This window comes from Colletotrichum jinshuiense, chromosome 3 (assembly GCF_051148585.1).
Source record: "Colletotrichum jinshuiense chromosome 3, complete sequence".
Taxonomy (NCBI): domain Eukaryota; kingdom Fungi; phylum Ascomycota; class Sordariomycetes; order Glomerellales; family Glomerellaceae; genus Colletotrichum; species Colletotrichum jinshuiense.
Genome location: NC_139310.1, coordinates 1473629 through 1490150, shown reverse-complemented (window position 1 = coordinate 1490150; position 16522 = coordinate 1473629). Strand labels below are relative to the sequence as shown.

General features: G+C 54.8%; 2 protein-coding genes across 2 annotated transcripts; one reads left to right on the top strand and one right to left on the bottom strand.

Annotated features, from left to right (window-relative positions):
• Window positions 1–958: 958 nt before the first annotated feature.
• EsH8_III_000440 (uncharacterized protein) lies at window positions 959–1462 on the bottom strand (the record flags this gene model as incomplete). The annotated part of the gene is made up of 1 exon (XM_083262165.1): window positions 959–1462. The coding sequence occupies one exon, from the start codon at window positions 1460–1462 to the stop codon at window positions 959–961; it is 504 nt and encodes a 167-aa protein (XP_083122652.1).
• Window positions 1463–14579: 13117 nt separating this feature from the next.
• On the top strand, window positions 14580–16429 carry EsH8_III_000439 (Apc13p protein-domain-containing protein; the record flags this gene model as incomplete). The annotated part of the gene is made up of 2 exons (XM_083262164.1): window positions 14580–14798; window positions 16118–16429. 2 exons carry the CDS (start codon window positions 14580–14582, stop codon window positions 16427–16429), a joined length of 531 nt encoding a protein of 176 aa, XP_083122651.1.
• Window positions 16430–16522: the final 93 nt, after the last annotated feature.

Sequence of the window (16522 nt, the reverse complement as noted above, 5' to 3'; positions counted from 1 at the left end):
AAGTATCGGATCGGAATCCGGTGCGCTGGATGGCCAGCACGGTTGCGGGTGCCGCGGGTTGTCAGCCTGTGTTGCTCGTTAGCTCGCCTTTTGGTAGAAAAAGGGTCTACCCCGACAAACGTGCGTCGTTTCATGTCCATCACTTTGGCCACGGTATACAAATGAAAAGGATGACCCTAGCCAGACATGATCACAGAGAATGCGAGCTTGATGTGGGATGTGTTTGTGTAACCAGAAAATTACGGGAAACCCGGCAGCCAGAGCGCTTCTCGACTGGCGGGGTCCCTATGAACTCTTTGATTGCTCTTCCCTGATACCCTAATGCATAGATAGAGTGGCCGTCTAGTGGTAGCCGAACAAGAAAAGATACCCCCTAATAACCCATTTCTCACAAAACCGCAGTAGCAAAACCGCATGCTTCTTCCCAAAACGCTGTGAGCGCCCCAATACCCTTGTACAAAAAGTGCTGGTGCTGTTCTCCCCAATGAAGAATCGAAAAGTAGGAAAAGACCCTGTTCTCTCGTCGACGCCGAACCGGAGTCCAGTGTCTCGTAGCCCCAATGTCCCCGAGCGTGTTACGGCCCAGGGATGCTGCCCTTCTGAAGGATACGGAATCGAAAGTGCCGCTGCTCGCTCGCTAGTGATCGCCCATGCATTGACTCCAAAAAAACGCCTAGTCGTCATTATAGTGGCCTTTCCCAGTTGGTTTGGTGCCCAGGCTCGACAAAAGGGAAAAGTTGTGAAACGCCCGGTGTGGCCTTCGGGGCGGTTGTTGAAATACGGGATTGTTGTATATAATACAAGCGGAAGGGAAAGCGGCTCGAATGTACAGCGCGTCGCATGTGGTGGGCTGAATGTTTATGCGAGTATGTTCGGGATGGTGGTCGGCGGGGTGGCCAGAGAGGACTCTGGGGTAGCCCGTTATCGAAGTTGTGTGTTGCCGAGGGACGCTGCCCCTTCACTTGTGCTGGTTCTGGTCGCCCCAGATGGGTGCGCCCAAAGGCTTGCTGACGCCGAAGCCGACACCCACACCGATACCAATAATAAGGAGGCCGATTGCAACCTTCATGATGATGCGGTTCCGCTTGCTCATGCGAGCCATGCAGGCGCAAGAGCCACGATCCCGTTTCGCGGCCTTGGCCTGCGCCTTCCAGTCCTTCCTGCCCGGCCACATTGTCGGGCAGTCTTTTGTAGTTGTGATTGTCTTCATGGCATATGGGTCTGAGGATGTCGTGGTGGTGATCATGGCCTCGATATCTGTGTCAAAGGGGTTCTCGTTTCGGTAGGATCGCGGGGTAGAGAGGTTGCTGTCACAGGGCAGCTCCAAGCTCTTCTCGGGGGTCGAGGTGACGGGGGTGAGGGTGGCCGTGGAGACGCCATCGGTAGCGTAGGCCGCCTTCTCGGGGAGGGTGATGCGGGCGACTTGCGGGTGGAGAGCCACCTTTTCCTGAGGAATAGCCATTGTTGCAGTGTGTGGTTGGCAAGACTAGCTGGGTAAGGATATGTGTATGGTGGACGGTGTCGTATCGAGGACTCGACAGAAGAATCCGAGCACTGAAGAAGCCTGTTCCTAGATAAGGAGGAGCAGAAACAATTGCCAAGACTGCTGAGAGAGGAATACGAGTTAGCCACGACATTGACGAGGTTGAAGTATGATGTAGCCGCAAAGGTTGGGAGGAGATGGAGGTGAGCAGGGGAGGGAATTGAGATCAACGGGACCCAATTAGGAGGGAGGATTGGGGTGACGTACATTCAAGGTCGGTAGGTGCCCAAGAGGTAGCCTGGATGGAGAGGAATGGAGAATTGCAGGAAAGGCCGACGGCTAAGTAGCGCGATCCTGTGATGGCCTGATATCAACCCACTCGAATGGTTCCAGCCAGCAGGTGAGGTGACGGAGCAGGTGTGTCCGAGGCAATTGTCTTTCCACTGACGAGGCGGTTTCGAAGTCGAACCCTGCAGTAGGGTCTGGTGATGTCGACCGGGGGATGGCTGGCAGATTTGCAAGGGAGCGAGGCACGGACGTGGGAGGAGAGGGAGTATGAAGATGAGGATGTCGAGAAGTCGAGCAGATGGGAAGCAGATGAGGGGGGGGTAAGGCGTAGATGAAGGATCGAAAAGGAGGACGAAGAAGAGCGAGGTGTCGGAAGAGCTCGAGACAACGCTGAGGTGGATGGCGGAGGAGACGAAGATGTAGTTGGCGAACTGGGGGGAGGATGGATGTTGAAACCAGAAACCGCGGGCCGTTTAGTTGCAGCGCATTTGGGACGACCTTCACTTGGCAGAATTGCAAAGTTGAACCCTCGAAGAGACGACACGGCAGGAAAGAGACAGGAAGGGAGCGAACATGAACGTGCACGAGGGAGGTGTCACGATGGTTTTATTGGGCAAGGCATGGCATGGCATTGTAGGTGGGATTAGGTGTATCCGTACCCAGCAAGTGGATGGGTGGCCAGAGACACAGAGAGTACGGGATAGAGAGAGCGAGCGAGGGTGCGGCGCCCAGAGCATGCAGCCAATGCAAGCTCAGGTGTGAGGGCGATTGAGTGACAGACATGGGACGGGCGAGATTGTGGATGCGCATCGCGTAGGGAATACCTCCAGCCATCGGTACGTACAGTACGTACCGCGCTAGAGACACCCGGTTCGGCAGGATACGTATCTAGCACTCCTCCAGACATGGCAGCGAACCCAGACCCCCGACCGGGGACAGCGCCGGGGGGGTGTCGATGGGGTGTCAATGGGAGTGGGAAGACTTGAATGGAGCCAAGATTGCGCTGTGCAGGGGAGTCGTGGGGACTTAGGCCGGGGGGCTTTTTTTTTTTTTTTACTTTGCACGTATTCCTTTACGGTTGGGATTTTCCCCTGTCTCTCTTTCTCACTCTCTCGCTCTCTCTCTTTTTCTCCCGCCTCCATCTGCACTAAATTGGCCGGACCAGATCCACCAGCCAAACAGACGAGGGCTGTCAATGTTACATAGTAACAGTCTAGTTGCAGCACCAACGCCGGTACCAGCACCAGCGCCAGCGAAGTCAAGTCGCAGACCTTCTTTGCTTGTTACAGTCGGTTCGGAACCCCGCCAAGACTGGAATCTGGATTTGCATGCTTTTCTTTCCTCCGTCCCTCCTCTCCTGCCCGGGTCCAATGCTGGAGCTTGGCACACTTGGAGTTTAGGGACGTGGGTGAATACGCCGAGAATACGCACTGATGCCGCTGCCGATGCGCGGCAGAGTACGAATATCCGTATGTGCGTGCATTCTTGTCTCGTCTTCGCCCTGCCCTCTCTCACTACTTACTCGCCGTACCCAACTACGCAGTATGTATGTATGTATGCATGCATGCTATGGCCCATAGCAACTAGTGGCGATGTATTCTTGATGGCATCCGCCCAAAGCCCTGACAACTGCAATGCCCGTAAATCGAACCAGGTACGTACCTCTCCATTCTCTAGCAATGCCAGCGCCGGTGGGTGCGCATATCTTTCCCAGACTGGGCTGGGGCCCGGAGGGGGCATCTTGAGCCAGCTGGACTGGGGTCCAACGCAGGGCCCGTGGTGCGCCTTCAACACGTTACCTCAGCGGCGCAGTCCCAAGCTAGACCGCTCGTCGAATGCTGCAAACAGAACTACCGGGTTCGGCGCAGACAATGGCACAGGCAGACGCCAAAAGGCTAGCAAAGAAGGCCACACGACACTCACCCGCCTTGCGCAGACCAGATGAAAGAAGGGAGCGAATGTGGTTGACGGGCCTAGCCACCATCGGCCAGCGACCAGCGCACATGTGGTAATAGTATAGCACTGTAGGTAGCGCATGTCCGTGTGCCCCTGTGCCGCTCTGCAGAGAAGCACCAGCCGACCAGAAACGAGCTGGGACGACCAGGCGAAGCGCCCCCGCCCGCCATGCGCCATTGGCCTAGGACCAAACGAGTTACTCCCAACTGTGTTCTTGCGGGGGAATACATACCATGGTACATTGCTCCGTACGGATACACTATGCGGGTACCCTTAGGCGCTCCTCTGTCTTGTTTGTTTGTTGGACGTAGCAAACAAACGAAGGTGGAATCAAAGGCGTCGCCCGTTCGGCAGATGGGGTAGGTCAACAATGGACTGGACGCAGGTGAACGGAAGGGACAAGCCATCCATCGATCCCTCCGTGCATATACATCCATACATACATACATTCATTGATCTATCTGTCCGTCCATCCTACTGGCGGCAGCCAGATGAAAGAAGTCAACCAAGCCTGCTGGTAGACGGGCCACCCAGCCACGCGTCATGCCGGCGCATGGGAACAGCCACTGGTATGGACGACAGAAAGAACTGCCTTGGCTTGGGACGGAATTGTTCTGCCGCGGCGCCAGCTTTCCTGCCTTGCCTGCTGTCTTCCGTTCCTCTTGCTCGAGATGGCTGAGGGGACTGACTGACTGACTGGACTGGACTGGATTGGACTGGCACTTGGGGGGGAAAAAAGGTTGCAGTAGCGGTTGCGGTGGTGGGTTGGTTCGCGCTACACGAAGTGGGCCCTGTCCTGGCTTTCCCTGGGTCGGATCCTTGTGCATTGCTGTTTTTGGGACTGGCCCTTTTTTATGAAGGCCACTAGCGGGACTTCCCACGCCATTTGACGGGCCATGATTGGCGCATCTTGCTCCGTGTTGTTGGTGTCGGGCGGGTGGTGGGTCCACTTGTGTCATTTATACCCAGGCACAGATAGGATAGTGCAGCGACACAAAGTCAACCCATCCATCCTCCCAAGCAAGCAAGCCAGCACTGCACTGGGGAGGGGAGCTACCGGTATTGTTCTTCGTCTTCGTCTCCTTGTTCTTTTTCATCACGTCCCTGTATTTGGTGACATGGTACGGATATCGTCCTGTCGCTTCTTCAACTGAATCGTCGTCATTGCCCCCTCCCACCCCCCCACTCCGGCCAGTCTCGGAGCCAGTCAAGCAAGAGAGAGTCACTGTACAATTCAGGTCGTCGTCCAAAGAGGAGGAGGAGGCAGAGGCAGAGGCAGACAGACAGTGAGAAAGCGAGCGGCATGCATTGCTGACGACGCCTGGCGCTGACACACACAAACATGTACCAAGAAGCCAAGAACGACGACCTGCCACTGCCGACGCCGTCATTGTGCCGTCGCCGCCAGCTGCCAAGGCCCCGGCCAAAGAATGGTCCAGCAAAGCCACCACGAACCGCGTGCGATAGTACGCAACCCTACCTAGATAGATACATAGACAGCAGTCAATGCAGGCTGGCACGTAGGTAGTCGGTTGAGTCTATCGGGTGGCTCTCATGTCAGTCGGGGGTTTAGCTAACTAACTCTGAGACCAGAGGAAATCGCCGTCGTCCAAGCCACCAGCCGTGACGAAGACGCCAAATCCTCACCGTTCTCGTTTCTTCCCGCCTTGTCGTCCCTCCTCCTCGTAGCAACACGGCGCGATCCACATTGAAGCCCGTGTCTTGTCTCTCGCCCACCGCCTTCTCTGAACCCATTCCGTCTCCCCCTTGGAACCGAGCTCAACCCGAGGAGATGAGAGAAGGAGAGAGGCATCTTTGCTGGACCCCCTCTTTCTCAGTCGTTTCCCACTTCTGGCCTGCTCAGCAAGGGCCCGTACGCCGCCTGCACTTACACCCTCCTCCCACCCCCAGTCCATTTTGTCGAGCAGCATGCTCATGCTCCTCTCCTCTGTGGGCGGGGGAATAGGAGGGCCGTCCTGGCTGCCTCTCTCGCCTCTGCCCTTGCACAACGGGCCTCTCTGACATTACATAGCGCACACTGCACACTAATCGCCTTCTCTGCAGCCAGTGACAGCAGGTCAGGGTATGCATCCGTCCCGGCGCATTGGGAGTTTATTAGTTCCATCCTGCTTCTGGTTCTCATTCCTGCCCTGCTTGCCTGCCGGTCACCTTCCGCTCATTCGTTGAGACGCACGCCTGGTTCCCAATTGGGTCTTTTGGGCCATCCGGCCGAGTGGCCGCCCCCCATCCCCAGTCGCTCCTCCATGGCGGCATTTACAGAGCACGTAGCATAGTGCCCTTCCATTTCTCCTCGGCCCCTCACCCAAAACACGTCCTTCATTGATCTTCAACGACCGTGTTATGCCACTAATACCTATCCTTATGCGGGCAGGCATATCCACCTGCTCTCGTATCTTTGTTTCTCCCCCGCGGTACGGGTGCTATAGTACATGGCCCCCCCATATTGAGATCATGAGCGGCAATGCACCAGCCAAAGCGTCGTCCCCAGTGTCATATGCCTCTGGCTGGTGCCTTTGCACCGCATCTGTCTCTCTCTCTTTCTCATCTCTCCTTCTTCCCTGTCGCCCGCTTGTTACAGGACCCAGGATCCACATATTCTCCCATTTTATCACCCCCACTCCTTTCGTTGAGCCCGTTTCCCCCTTGTCGCTCCTCATTGCTCCTCACCTCTCTACCAGACTCCTTCGCATTGAAAACTTTCATGTTTTGCGAAACAACCCTGGGCGTCAGGGTCTCTGGATGAGGCAGACTGGAGGATCCAGTCTTCGGGTCTGCAGTTCCCCAGTAAACACCCCCAGTCCAGTCTGCCCTGGGCCGCCTTTGTCTCGCTTGCCACCTACTATGTGCGGCCACCACTAATTAACCCCCTTCTCCCTGCATCGAGTAGTGTACACGGCGGGCATTACGCACCCGTTTCTTTTGCGCTATGAATGGATGAACGAGAGACAGGATGGACTGGGCCGTTGCATTACCGCTGTCAATGTCGCATCATTTTGCCTTTTTCCTCTCTATCTATTAAGATGACGGGGGCCTGGCTAAGAAAAACTCTTATTTATTTTATTTTTATTCCTCTAACCGCCTTTCGTCTTCGCTTTCGCGAACCTTGTCCGGTTCCTGCTTCTTCCCACCCGCGTATTCATCCTTGCGGCTTTGGGCGGGCGGTGCTCGGAACGAGCCTCCACAGGTCTTAGTATAGGTCCTAGCATCGCGGATGGGGTTGTCATCACCACCATCACCATCATCATTGTCAACCTCACACTCACACACACGCCCCCTTCTATCCCGTCGGGATCGTCATCGCATAGTATACGTGTATTCCCTTCTCGGGCCATACGAAAGGTTTTCGTATTGCCATGTGTGTTGCAGGGCAGCAGGGCAGCTGCCAAGAAACAGCTAGGGGATCGTTCCGTGCCAAGGCGCAATCAGGAAGCAAAGCTTGTCTGCCACGGTTGTGGCTCCATCTGCCACTGGCCTGACCCGTCCGCGAAGTGGTTCTGTAGTGGGCGGTCCTGTCCTCAGTTCGCGTGTCATGTCGTGTCGGTTGTCGGACGACCTCTCGTTGCGACTATCGATGCAACCTCGTCGGTCAGTCCCCCGGCAGCCACCACCAACAAAAAGCTAACCGGCCGGGACGAGTCGAGCTGAGAGTCGATATTTTCCCTGGCCGGCGGTCGGTCGGTCTGTCGGTCGGTCTGGTCTTTGCAAGGTCGCAAGGGTGGGCGGCGCCGTCTGCCCGCCAGTCCACCGTCCGCCAGCAGGGCAATTCTTCTGAGCGCCGACAAGGAAAAAAAAAACACACACACACACAAACATCCAATGCATGGAAGCACACCCCCGGGGACATATCTCGTCGTCGCCGAAAATCCAGAACTACACGCTCGCCACTAATGCAAGGCACATCCAACCACAGCCCACTCAGCTCACACCTTTTTTTCAAGAAAACCAGAACGAACTCCCCCCTTCCCCCCCAGAAGCCCAGAAAGCAAGCCAACCGAGCCCATGGTCCCCCCCCCCCCCCCCCCCCCAGGGCCTTTGCTGCAAGTTGCAGTTCTGGCAGGCGTGCGTGCTGCGGAATTGCCCTCTTGTCGCCTCACCCGCCCGCCCAGGCGCCTGCCCAGCTTTCCGGCCCGCCCCCCTTTTGGCAAGTCGCCATGATGCGGCATGCAGCACCGTACACTGGCCCGGAAGACCAAGAGATAGGCTTGCGTCTCTTGGGACCCTTTTCCGCTCTTGGCTCTCGTGGCCAGCACACCACAATTGGCCCCCATCCGTCCTACTTCCCCCGGGGGGCCACACGCGTCCCCTTTTCTCGGCTTCTTTTAAGACGCCTCACCTCGCATGCAAAAGAAGGCCAGTCAGAACAAGGCAGGCAACAAGGTAGGGTCAGGTTAGGTTAGGTAGGTTCATGCCATGGTGTATCCCTCCTCGCTCGGTTGGGGGGAAACTGGATGCGTGAAATTATCCCGCAACTCGCCACCACCTCTTTATTTTTGCCGAGGGCCAACAACCACCAACACATTCCACCTATGTGTGACAAGGCGGGGAGGGAGCAGGTCATCATTCATCGTCAAAACGTCCGGACCGGGGGCGGCCCTCATGACAGGAACTTGTCAACCCGGCAGAGAGCCAAATGGAGACGCAGCCCTCACCGCACAAACGGGGGGAAGGGGGACCCGTGCCACTCAGCGACTCATGCACGACGCCTAACGGGAGGAGGAGGGGGGTGTTTGACATCGCGTCGTCTAAACGTCTACATGGCAAAGTACACGGATTTGCCCGCTTGCCTCGCCCGTCTGCGCCATATTGGCGGGGCCCTATTCATCTGATCCGAGGCCGTGAACACGGCGCGCGCGCCCGCGTGGTTGCGATCATTGCTGCACGGAGGTCCCGCGCGAAAGAAAAAGCGCGTGTGGCTGGTGGGAAGCAGTCGGCTGGGCTGGGCTGGGCCCGGGCTGATGGTGGTGGTGGTGCTCTATTTGACAATCACGTAGTGTCTTGTCTTTTATTTGTCGACTTTGGGGAATGCGTGGTTTCCAAGGCAGGTGAGACCAAATGGTCGGGTGCAAGTTTCCGTCGGACCATACCGCCACCCAATACTATACCACCCCCCCTTCGAAGACGGCGTGACGAGCCAAGCTTGCAGGCAGGCAAGCAAGCAGCTTCCGGGTGGGGAGCTAAAAAGAGCCAAACTTCTGCCAAGCTGCACGGTTATGACTTGACTTGATGGAGGAGGGTGAGGAGAAGGCGCTTGTCAACCCTCGATGAGGGTAGCGTGCCGCCCTCACGGTGACGGCGCCGGGGGGGGGGGGCTTCGCTGCCATTCATTGGATGTTTGCTATGTGTAGTCGTTGGTGTTTAATCTTCCCTCCAGTTAAGAGACGAACGAGGCGGGGGTTTGACTGCTTTCCTCCTCTCTCTTCCCCTCTCCCCACCGGCCCCTCAATTATTTCCCCTTTGGAAATGTTCTCGTTGAGAAAATGGTCAAGGTTCGGGAACGAGCGTTTGGGCGGTTGTAACCTCGACGTAGTCTAGTGTAGTGTCGTTTCCCCTCTGTGTGCTTGTGTGTTGTGTGTCGTGTGTTGTAGTGTATGTTGCGTGGGTTAGTGTGAAAGAGAGAGAGAGAGTCCGGGAACAAACCCCACAAAGCCCCTCCCTCCACCTTCACCACCCCGGCAGGTTAAACTGCGTAGAGTGTTATTGGCCTTTTTTTTTTTACTGGGAAATGCCGACGTTCTGTTGGTCTCACTCTCTCTGTCGTCTGTCTTGCCAACAGGTTGTTGTCCTGTGTGCTCAGGCCCTCTTGTGCCCTTTGTCATTATAAATAAAAACTAGACAATTTTTTTTGTATAGATTAATTTTGCATCCATTTTTGTTCTTGTTGCTTCTTTTTGCCGTGTCTCCTAACGGCCGAATACAAGAGCTGCCAAGTGGAACCCCCGTTGGGGATGTGTTCACCTTCCTCTTGCCAGATGGACAGCGATAGAGAGCTAGAGATAGGAAAGACAAAGACAAGAGAAGAAGACGGAGAAAGACCCGAGGTTGAGGTTTCAGTGTGCACCACCCAGCAAGAAAAAGAAATAGAAATAAAATAAAAATAAAAATGGGAAAAGGCTAATACCCCACCCCCACGTGCCGTGCCCGCTGGCGAGATCCAGCCTCAAGATCTCTATCTCACTCGCTCTTTCTCCCTCTCACTGCACGTCCGACTAAAATGATTGGGAGCTAGGAATCGACTGTGTCCGGAAGGGGAAAGAAGGAAGAGGGGAATGGCAGGCAGGCAGGCAGGCAGGAGGGAGGGGGGGTGGATGGTTGAAGAAAGGCGGCTTGGGCTAGCTGACACCGGACAAAAAGAACCAAAAAAAAAGGGCAAGAAGAACCCATGTTTGCTAGGCTAGATTGCATCTGTCTCTCTAGGCCGGATGCCTGTGCGGGAAAGAGAACATCATTTGCCCCCATGCATCACGAACGACGGCATCAGATGGCGTCTTTCGTTGGTCTGCTGCCGCTGGCATGTTCGTCCCCCTTCAACCAGCCCCAGCCAGACGAGGGGGAGGGGGGGGGAGCATGAAGAAAACAGAACGTATCCCAGAAACCCAAACCCAGGGGAGGGGGGGTTCCGCATGTCTGCATTTCGCCGGGACCATGCTCCGATTCTTGAAACCCCTCTCTTCCCTTCCCTTCGCGAGCACGTCGTTATCTCTCCCCGTCGGCGTTATTGTGTTCTTGCGTGTCGGCCCGGTTCGCATTTCCTGCCTCGCGGCACGCCTTGCCTTCTCTTATCGCCATTCTGGCTGTCGTTTTATCTTGGACCGGTTGCGCAATGCGCACGTTTGGTAGATAGCGCCGGGGGGGGCACTGGGCACTAGGCGGCACAGGGAGAGAGAGACAGACGAGGGGGAGGTCCGTAGATGATGCTTGCACGTAGCACGTGGCGAGTCAGGTCGGGTCAAACCAACGGACCTTGGACTCCGGGTAAAGTAGATGTTTTACAGGGAATTTGTTATTATTATTATTTTCGTACCATTTTTTTCTTGCCATTTTTTTCTTCTTTTTCTTCGTCCGTCCTTCCTTCTACATGATGGTTCCAGACGTTCGACGTTTCTGGTTGGGTGGAATGGATGGATTTTGGGGGGAGAGGGCGGGTTCGCCGCCGCCGACGAATACGACAGCCACCATATTTCCTGGTTTAAACGTTTGTGTTGGGCTCCCGCGGCCGTCTAGAATGTCAAGTGTGTCAAACCGTGTCAAACCATGCCAGCGCGGGCGCGCCCGTCAAGCCAGCCCGCAGTCGGGCAAGAATTCTGACGAGGCGTTTTCTTGATCCCTTCCTAGTCCTTCTCCCGACGGGTGCGCTCGGGCGATGGCGGACACGCCGCCGGAGTGTTTTTTTTTCTCACTCTCGCAAATAGAAATTTTTAGATTTATATGGTTATAGCTACCGCCGGGCACGGGCACGGCGTTTGATGGTTATTCCACCCCCGGGTCGTCGTCCTCCCCCCTCCCCCCTCCAAGCCTCGGCGACGATGACAGCAGGGCTGGGCAAGGCTGGGCAGGGCTGGGGGTTGTAGGAAGGTAGGTGCCTGCGGGTTTTTGCCAATTTTGGAAGACTGGTTTCTTGGGACGTCGATTCCGGGCAAGGGCGCCTATCTGTTCGGGTGCGTGCGTATGTGCGACGGGTTCGTGTGTGCGCGAGCATGTGTCAAGTAAGGTTGATATGTTCCCTCCCGGGGGAAGGGAGGGGGGTGAGGCTGGGCGCCGGGTTTCTGAGGCTGAATGGAGGGAAGATCGGTCGACTTCATGGCCTGCGTGCCTTCGCTCGTTCGTGCGCGCAAGCAACATGGCGGTCTGTCGGGCGGATCTGTTCCATGGCACTAGACGCACAAGACCGTGGAACCTGCTGCGCGAGCCGTCTGCTTTTGCCCTCCTTCTCGCTCGCCTTGAGGGCGGCGACTCTTCGTTAGCCGGGGCAACAGCGTCCATGACAGCTCTCTCTCCCATCTTCACCATGGGGAGCCGCCGGCAACGGCCGGGCCTACTCGTTGCATCCGCCGCAGGTGCCCTTGGCGGTGACGGGCAGTACCTGCCAACGTCAACCGTGTCGGCAGGCCTTTGTGAAGCAAGAGCGCCAGCCATTGTTCGGGTCCTGCCCTTTCTTCGTTTGCGTCCGCGCTACAGCTGTGAGAGGAAAACGACAGAGGGGGCCAACAAAGGAAGAGCTGTATAGCTCCAACCCGTTTCAGGGGCTTGGCTCTTTTTTTCTTTCTTTCTTCTCATTACCTACCTTTGAAGGTGGTGAAAGGTGCAAGACACGCGCGTCGATGGCTTCTTCGAGCTGTCGAGTTCTGTCGTCAACTAGGCTTCGTTCCACTGGAGGTTCTTTGTTTTGCATGTTGAAGCGTTGTAACGATGCGGTCTGGTTGACTCGGCCTGCCCTGGATAGAGTTTGCATCGAGTCTCTGGCCTAGTAACCGTGGCGCCATCCGTCCTTCTTGGCGAAGAGGTGCTTGGCTACTGCGGTGTCTTTGGACCGTGATACTGAGAATGTGGTATTGTTACGGTGGCTTGGCGTCGGGCGTTGGAAACCCCACCACTCCCCTGAGTCTCATTTTCATGTACAACACTGTACCTTCACTGCTTCTGGCTTGAGTCGGAGACCTTGCATTAAACAGAAGGCCAATAAATGTGAGGGTACAGCTAGGTTCATAGGCTTTATCTTGTCTGGTCTTAATACACCGCGGTTGATGGTGTAATGAACAGCTTTTGAAAAAGATCCTGCTGGGAACAGTCTTCGCCAACCAAATGTACCGAGTTGTTGCCCGTGACATAGTGATTCCCCTAGGGATATAATAAAGACATATAAACCGTAATGGGAACGACCGGACATGGGCAATAGATTACAGAAAAGCTGGCCCGTTGTGCTGTGATGTAAGTCATGCTCCCCAATAGGTGCTCTCACAAACGTTGGCCATGGTGGGTTTGTGGATTTACACCGGATGATGATGGAAGAGCAGGACGTGGCGCGAGGATGGACAAGGAATGAGGGTTATCGATGTAGCTTTCATCAGTTGGGAACTGAGGCCTGTCGTTCACTCAAGATGGGATCACAGTGGTGGCGGCCAGGTAGACCACCAGACCATGTGGTCACCCCTTCCTCGGGAACTCACCATATCTTGACTTCTTCCCATCTTTTCACATTCCCCCTTTGCATATTAATTTTAAGGAGATGGGGTTTGCTTAATAGGCAGGTATAATTCTGACAAAAGGCACCGGGGAGAGAAAGATAGGGGCAACATTATATTTAGGAATCTTGCATACAAGATTTAGGAATCTTGTATGCAAGATTCCTCAAATGTGCCGATCACACCACTGGTTGAAAATCATCACCTCAACTTCTTGTCTCATGCATTTAATCATGAGCCAAAGACGAGACAGGGGCCAGGCAGAGGGCGCTTCAGGGGAAGCAGTTTCCTTGGTCGCCCAAGTGAAAACTGCCATCTCCAAACCACTAGGAGCGATGGTATAGGTAAAACAAACACCCGAGGTACATTGACTATATATAACGATATGTTAGAGCACACTGATACACCTACTGGATGAGTTGGAGTTGTAGTCAAGCCTTGGAGTCCCAGCAGGCGAACTCCTGAGTTAGGTTCGTGGCGGGACACCTCGGTGGTTCAATGCTATTCGAGGCTTTTTGTACTCGTGGACGAGGACGTTAGGCTTCAGACAACACTCGAGGGGTAGTGAAACCGAGTTGGTTTAGGCTTTGGTCTTGTTCAATGTGTGATGTGTGGCTCTTCGTTCACGAGGGAAAAGCCACGAAGAAACCTAGCTTTCAAGATACAAGAATTCGAAGGTCCTTGAAATAGCTTGAGGCTATGCCTGGCGGAATCGGAGTATTCATAGCAGGCGACTTTACCTCTTCGGAGCAGAGATTCCGCGATGAACGGTTCCATGGTGTGTGTGATTATCATTACAAAAAAGGTCCAGTCTTCAAGTTCTGGCCACTAAACTGACGGATCAATCGCGGCGCAACTAACAATCATTTGCTGGCAGCCGAGACATTGAGCGGCTACAGCGCACCTGCAGGGCTTCATGTATACAGACACGAGGTTTGCGTGCGATGGCCGAAACCCACTTCAGCTTGTCTCAGGACCACGCAGTAGTACGCCGTCTATAAATGCCATTCCGATGACTTCCATTGGTTCCAAATGCTTCCCGAATATCAATGATATCGTGGTCAGATGGGCGTGCCCGCTGGATCGGTGTAACTCGCATACATGCTGGGTCGGCCCAGCCGCAGTACGCAACCCTGTTGCCAGTTCCTCGCAGCGTCGCAGCTGCGATAGAACCAAACGTGTTGATCGAAAGTGGGCTGTGCCTCATGTCGTTGAATGGCTTCTGTTTGACACTACTGTTGTGACTGCCAAACAGTCACCTTGTGTGACGTGATCAACAGCTTTTGGGATGATTAAAATGCAGGGGCGATGAGGCTTGTAATTATGAAGTGTTCTCCAGGAAGGCTCTTGCTAATAAAGAAGGGCTTACGTATTTATGCCAAGGATAAAAAGGAGAGGATGTCGCTTCCCGCGCAAACGATCTTTTGGGCGGGGGTTTCCTTCCAGACCTTTTTGGTCATCGACAATCCGAGGTCATAGGTGCTTGTTTGATACAAATTCTCGCCCAAACCTTGATACTCTCCATATCAAGTCTCTCCAGCCCACACAGACATCATCGCTCTCTTTTTGCTTACCGTATCTATTCGTCGCATTCATTACAACACACGCCTACTATACATACTTACAGGAAAGGAACGCCTCCAAGAATCGCCATGATCGCCATTTCTTTGATCACCCTCTCGCTGGCGGCCTTCAGCATCTCCAGCCCCGTTGACATCGAGCCTCGAAAACTTGAGCATGACGATGTAAGGGCTAGCCTTCGCAATATCCCTTACACCGAAGTCGCCCAGAGGTACGCGGGATCCGGCAATGGAGCACCCTTGACCTACAAAATGATCCCGGGCATTGGGGCCAACTGGGGCTGCACCGCTGTAGGTTTGATGCTGCCTTTTCTTATATTCGCTTGGCTACCTCTTTGCATTGCTATTTGGAGCTTCCTCCCTGGACTGCCTTTTCCAAATGCATACACTTGATGTTATTGGGGAGCTACTCGAAACGACCTGTTACATAGACTTGGTGGCATTCCAATAGCACCAGATGAGAGACTGATGGACGTGTAGTTGCCTGGCCCGAACCCGCTCGACTGCCCAACCCTCTTTGGTAAATGGGACGACATGGCCTTGTCAGAGAAAAAAGGAATCATCAGTGTCCCGGCCGGCAAGTGCATTTCCATGACACAAAATACCTGTGAAGCGCTCGTCTGCGCGCCAGGGGACACTGCCGAGATTGAGACGTCGATGGCAACTGCACGGATGATGAACCCATGCCAAACGACATGTGCTGTGAATGGCAAGGGGGGATATTGGCAGAACGACGACAAGTCGATATGGGTTGAGGTCAGACATGCGGACTAGGCACACCAGAAGTAGCGTCGGGAGGAGCTCCGAGAAGACAAGGCTGCAGAGAACGTGGCAGGACACGGTCGAGGTGAATCATGATGCTCTTCTTGTCAGGAGCGGCATTTCTAATAACTCAAAAACGAAGCATAAGGAAGGGAGGGGGACTTAAACCACCTAAGGACTTGTGAAAAGACATTGGAATAAAAATCACGCTTACAAAATGGAGGACAACCCTAGACGCGAACTCCATGCCTTACCTTTCGACCTCTTCTGTGAGTGATATGATTCTCAACAGTATGTATAGAGACGATAGATTTGCACCGTGACAAGCTGCACGTGGAGTCTGTATCTAATGTCATTATTAAGTATGAATCATACACCATACAAGTATGGCGACGGAATTGAAAAGGGTTCTGATCAAAAAGGAGTGGCGCGAGAGAGGCACGACCGATGGTGATGAAGTCTGAGATGAAGTTGAAGAAAATAGTGGGGACGTGCACTCAGGGCGAGTATGCTGCGCAAGGTGACCCCTGCTCGGAGACTGCCGAATGGTGGGGTACGAAAGTGGTATGCAGCTGGAGATCGTCAACATCAACATCAACCTCATCACCACGACCGAAACCCATGCCGGATTTTCCGAACCCCAATTTGCAGACACCAAAAGAACAACACCACCCGTATTCGCGCCATTAATACGATATTGAGTGCGAAGAAGACTCGAAAACAAACAGTGCAGCCATGGGATTGGTAAGCTGCTCTCTGCCCACCGCCCACCCTGCCTCTTTTCTTACATATACACGCACGCGAGGGACCTCCAGACACTAACACAAACCGTTTCCGCGCCGAAATAGAACAAGGACGCAAGCCATACATACGTGCACATGCACCGCGCGCGCGACGCCGACCTGTTTGAGGACTTCTGCAAGGACCAGCTCCCCGACGACGAGGTGTACGTCCCGCCGCAGCACCAGCCGATCAACCCGGAGGACGAGGACGACGTCGTCCCTGACCAGCATGCCGCTTTCGGTATCACCAAGGCGACGCAGAGGCAGCGCGAGGCGGCGTGGAAGGACCTGGGGCTCGCGGGGCTGATGAATCGGGGGCCGCCGGGGGCTGGCGACAAGGAGAAGGGCGCCGGCGGCGGGAGCCGGCTGCCGCGGTGAGGGCGGCCGAAGACGACACCGAGGCAGTGCGAGAGGCGATTGAATCAACGGCGGTCTATGCCGCGGAGACGATGGCTCGTACTGGCGATGCGA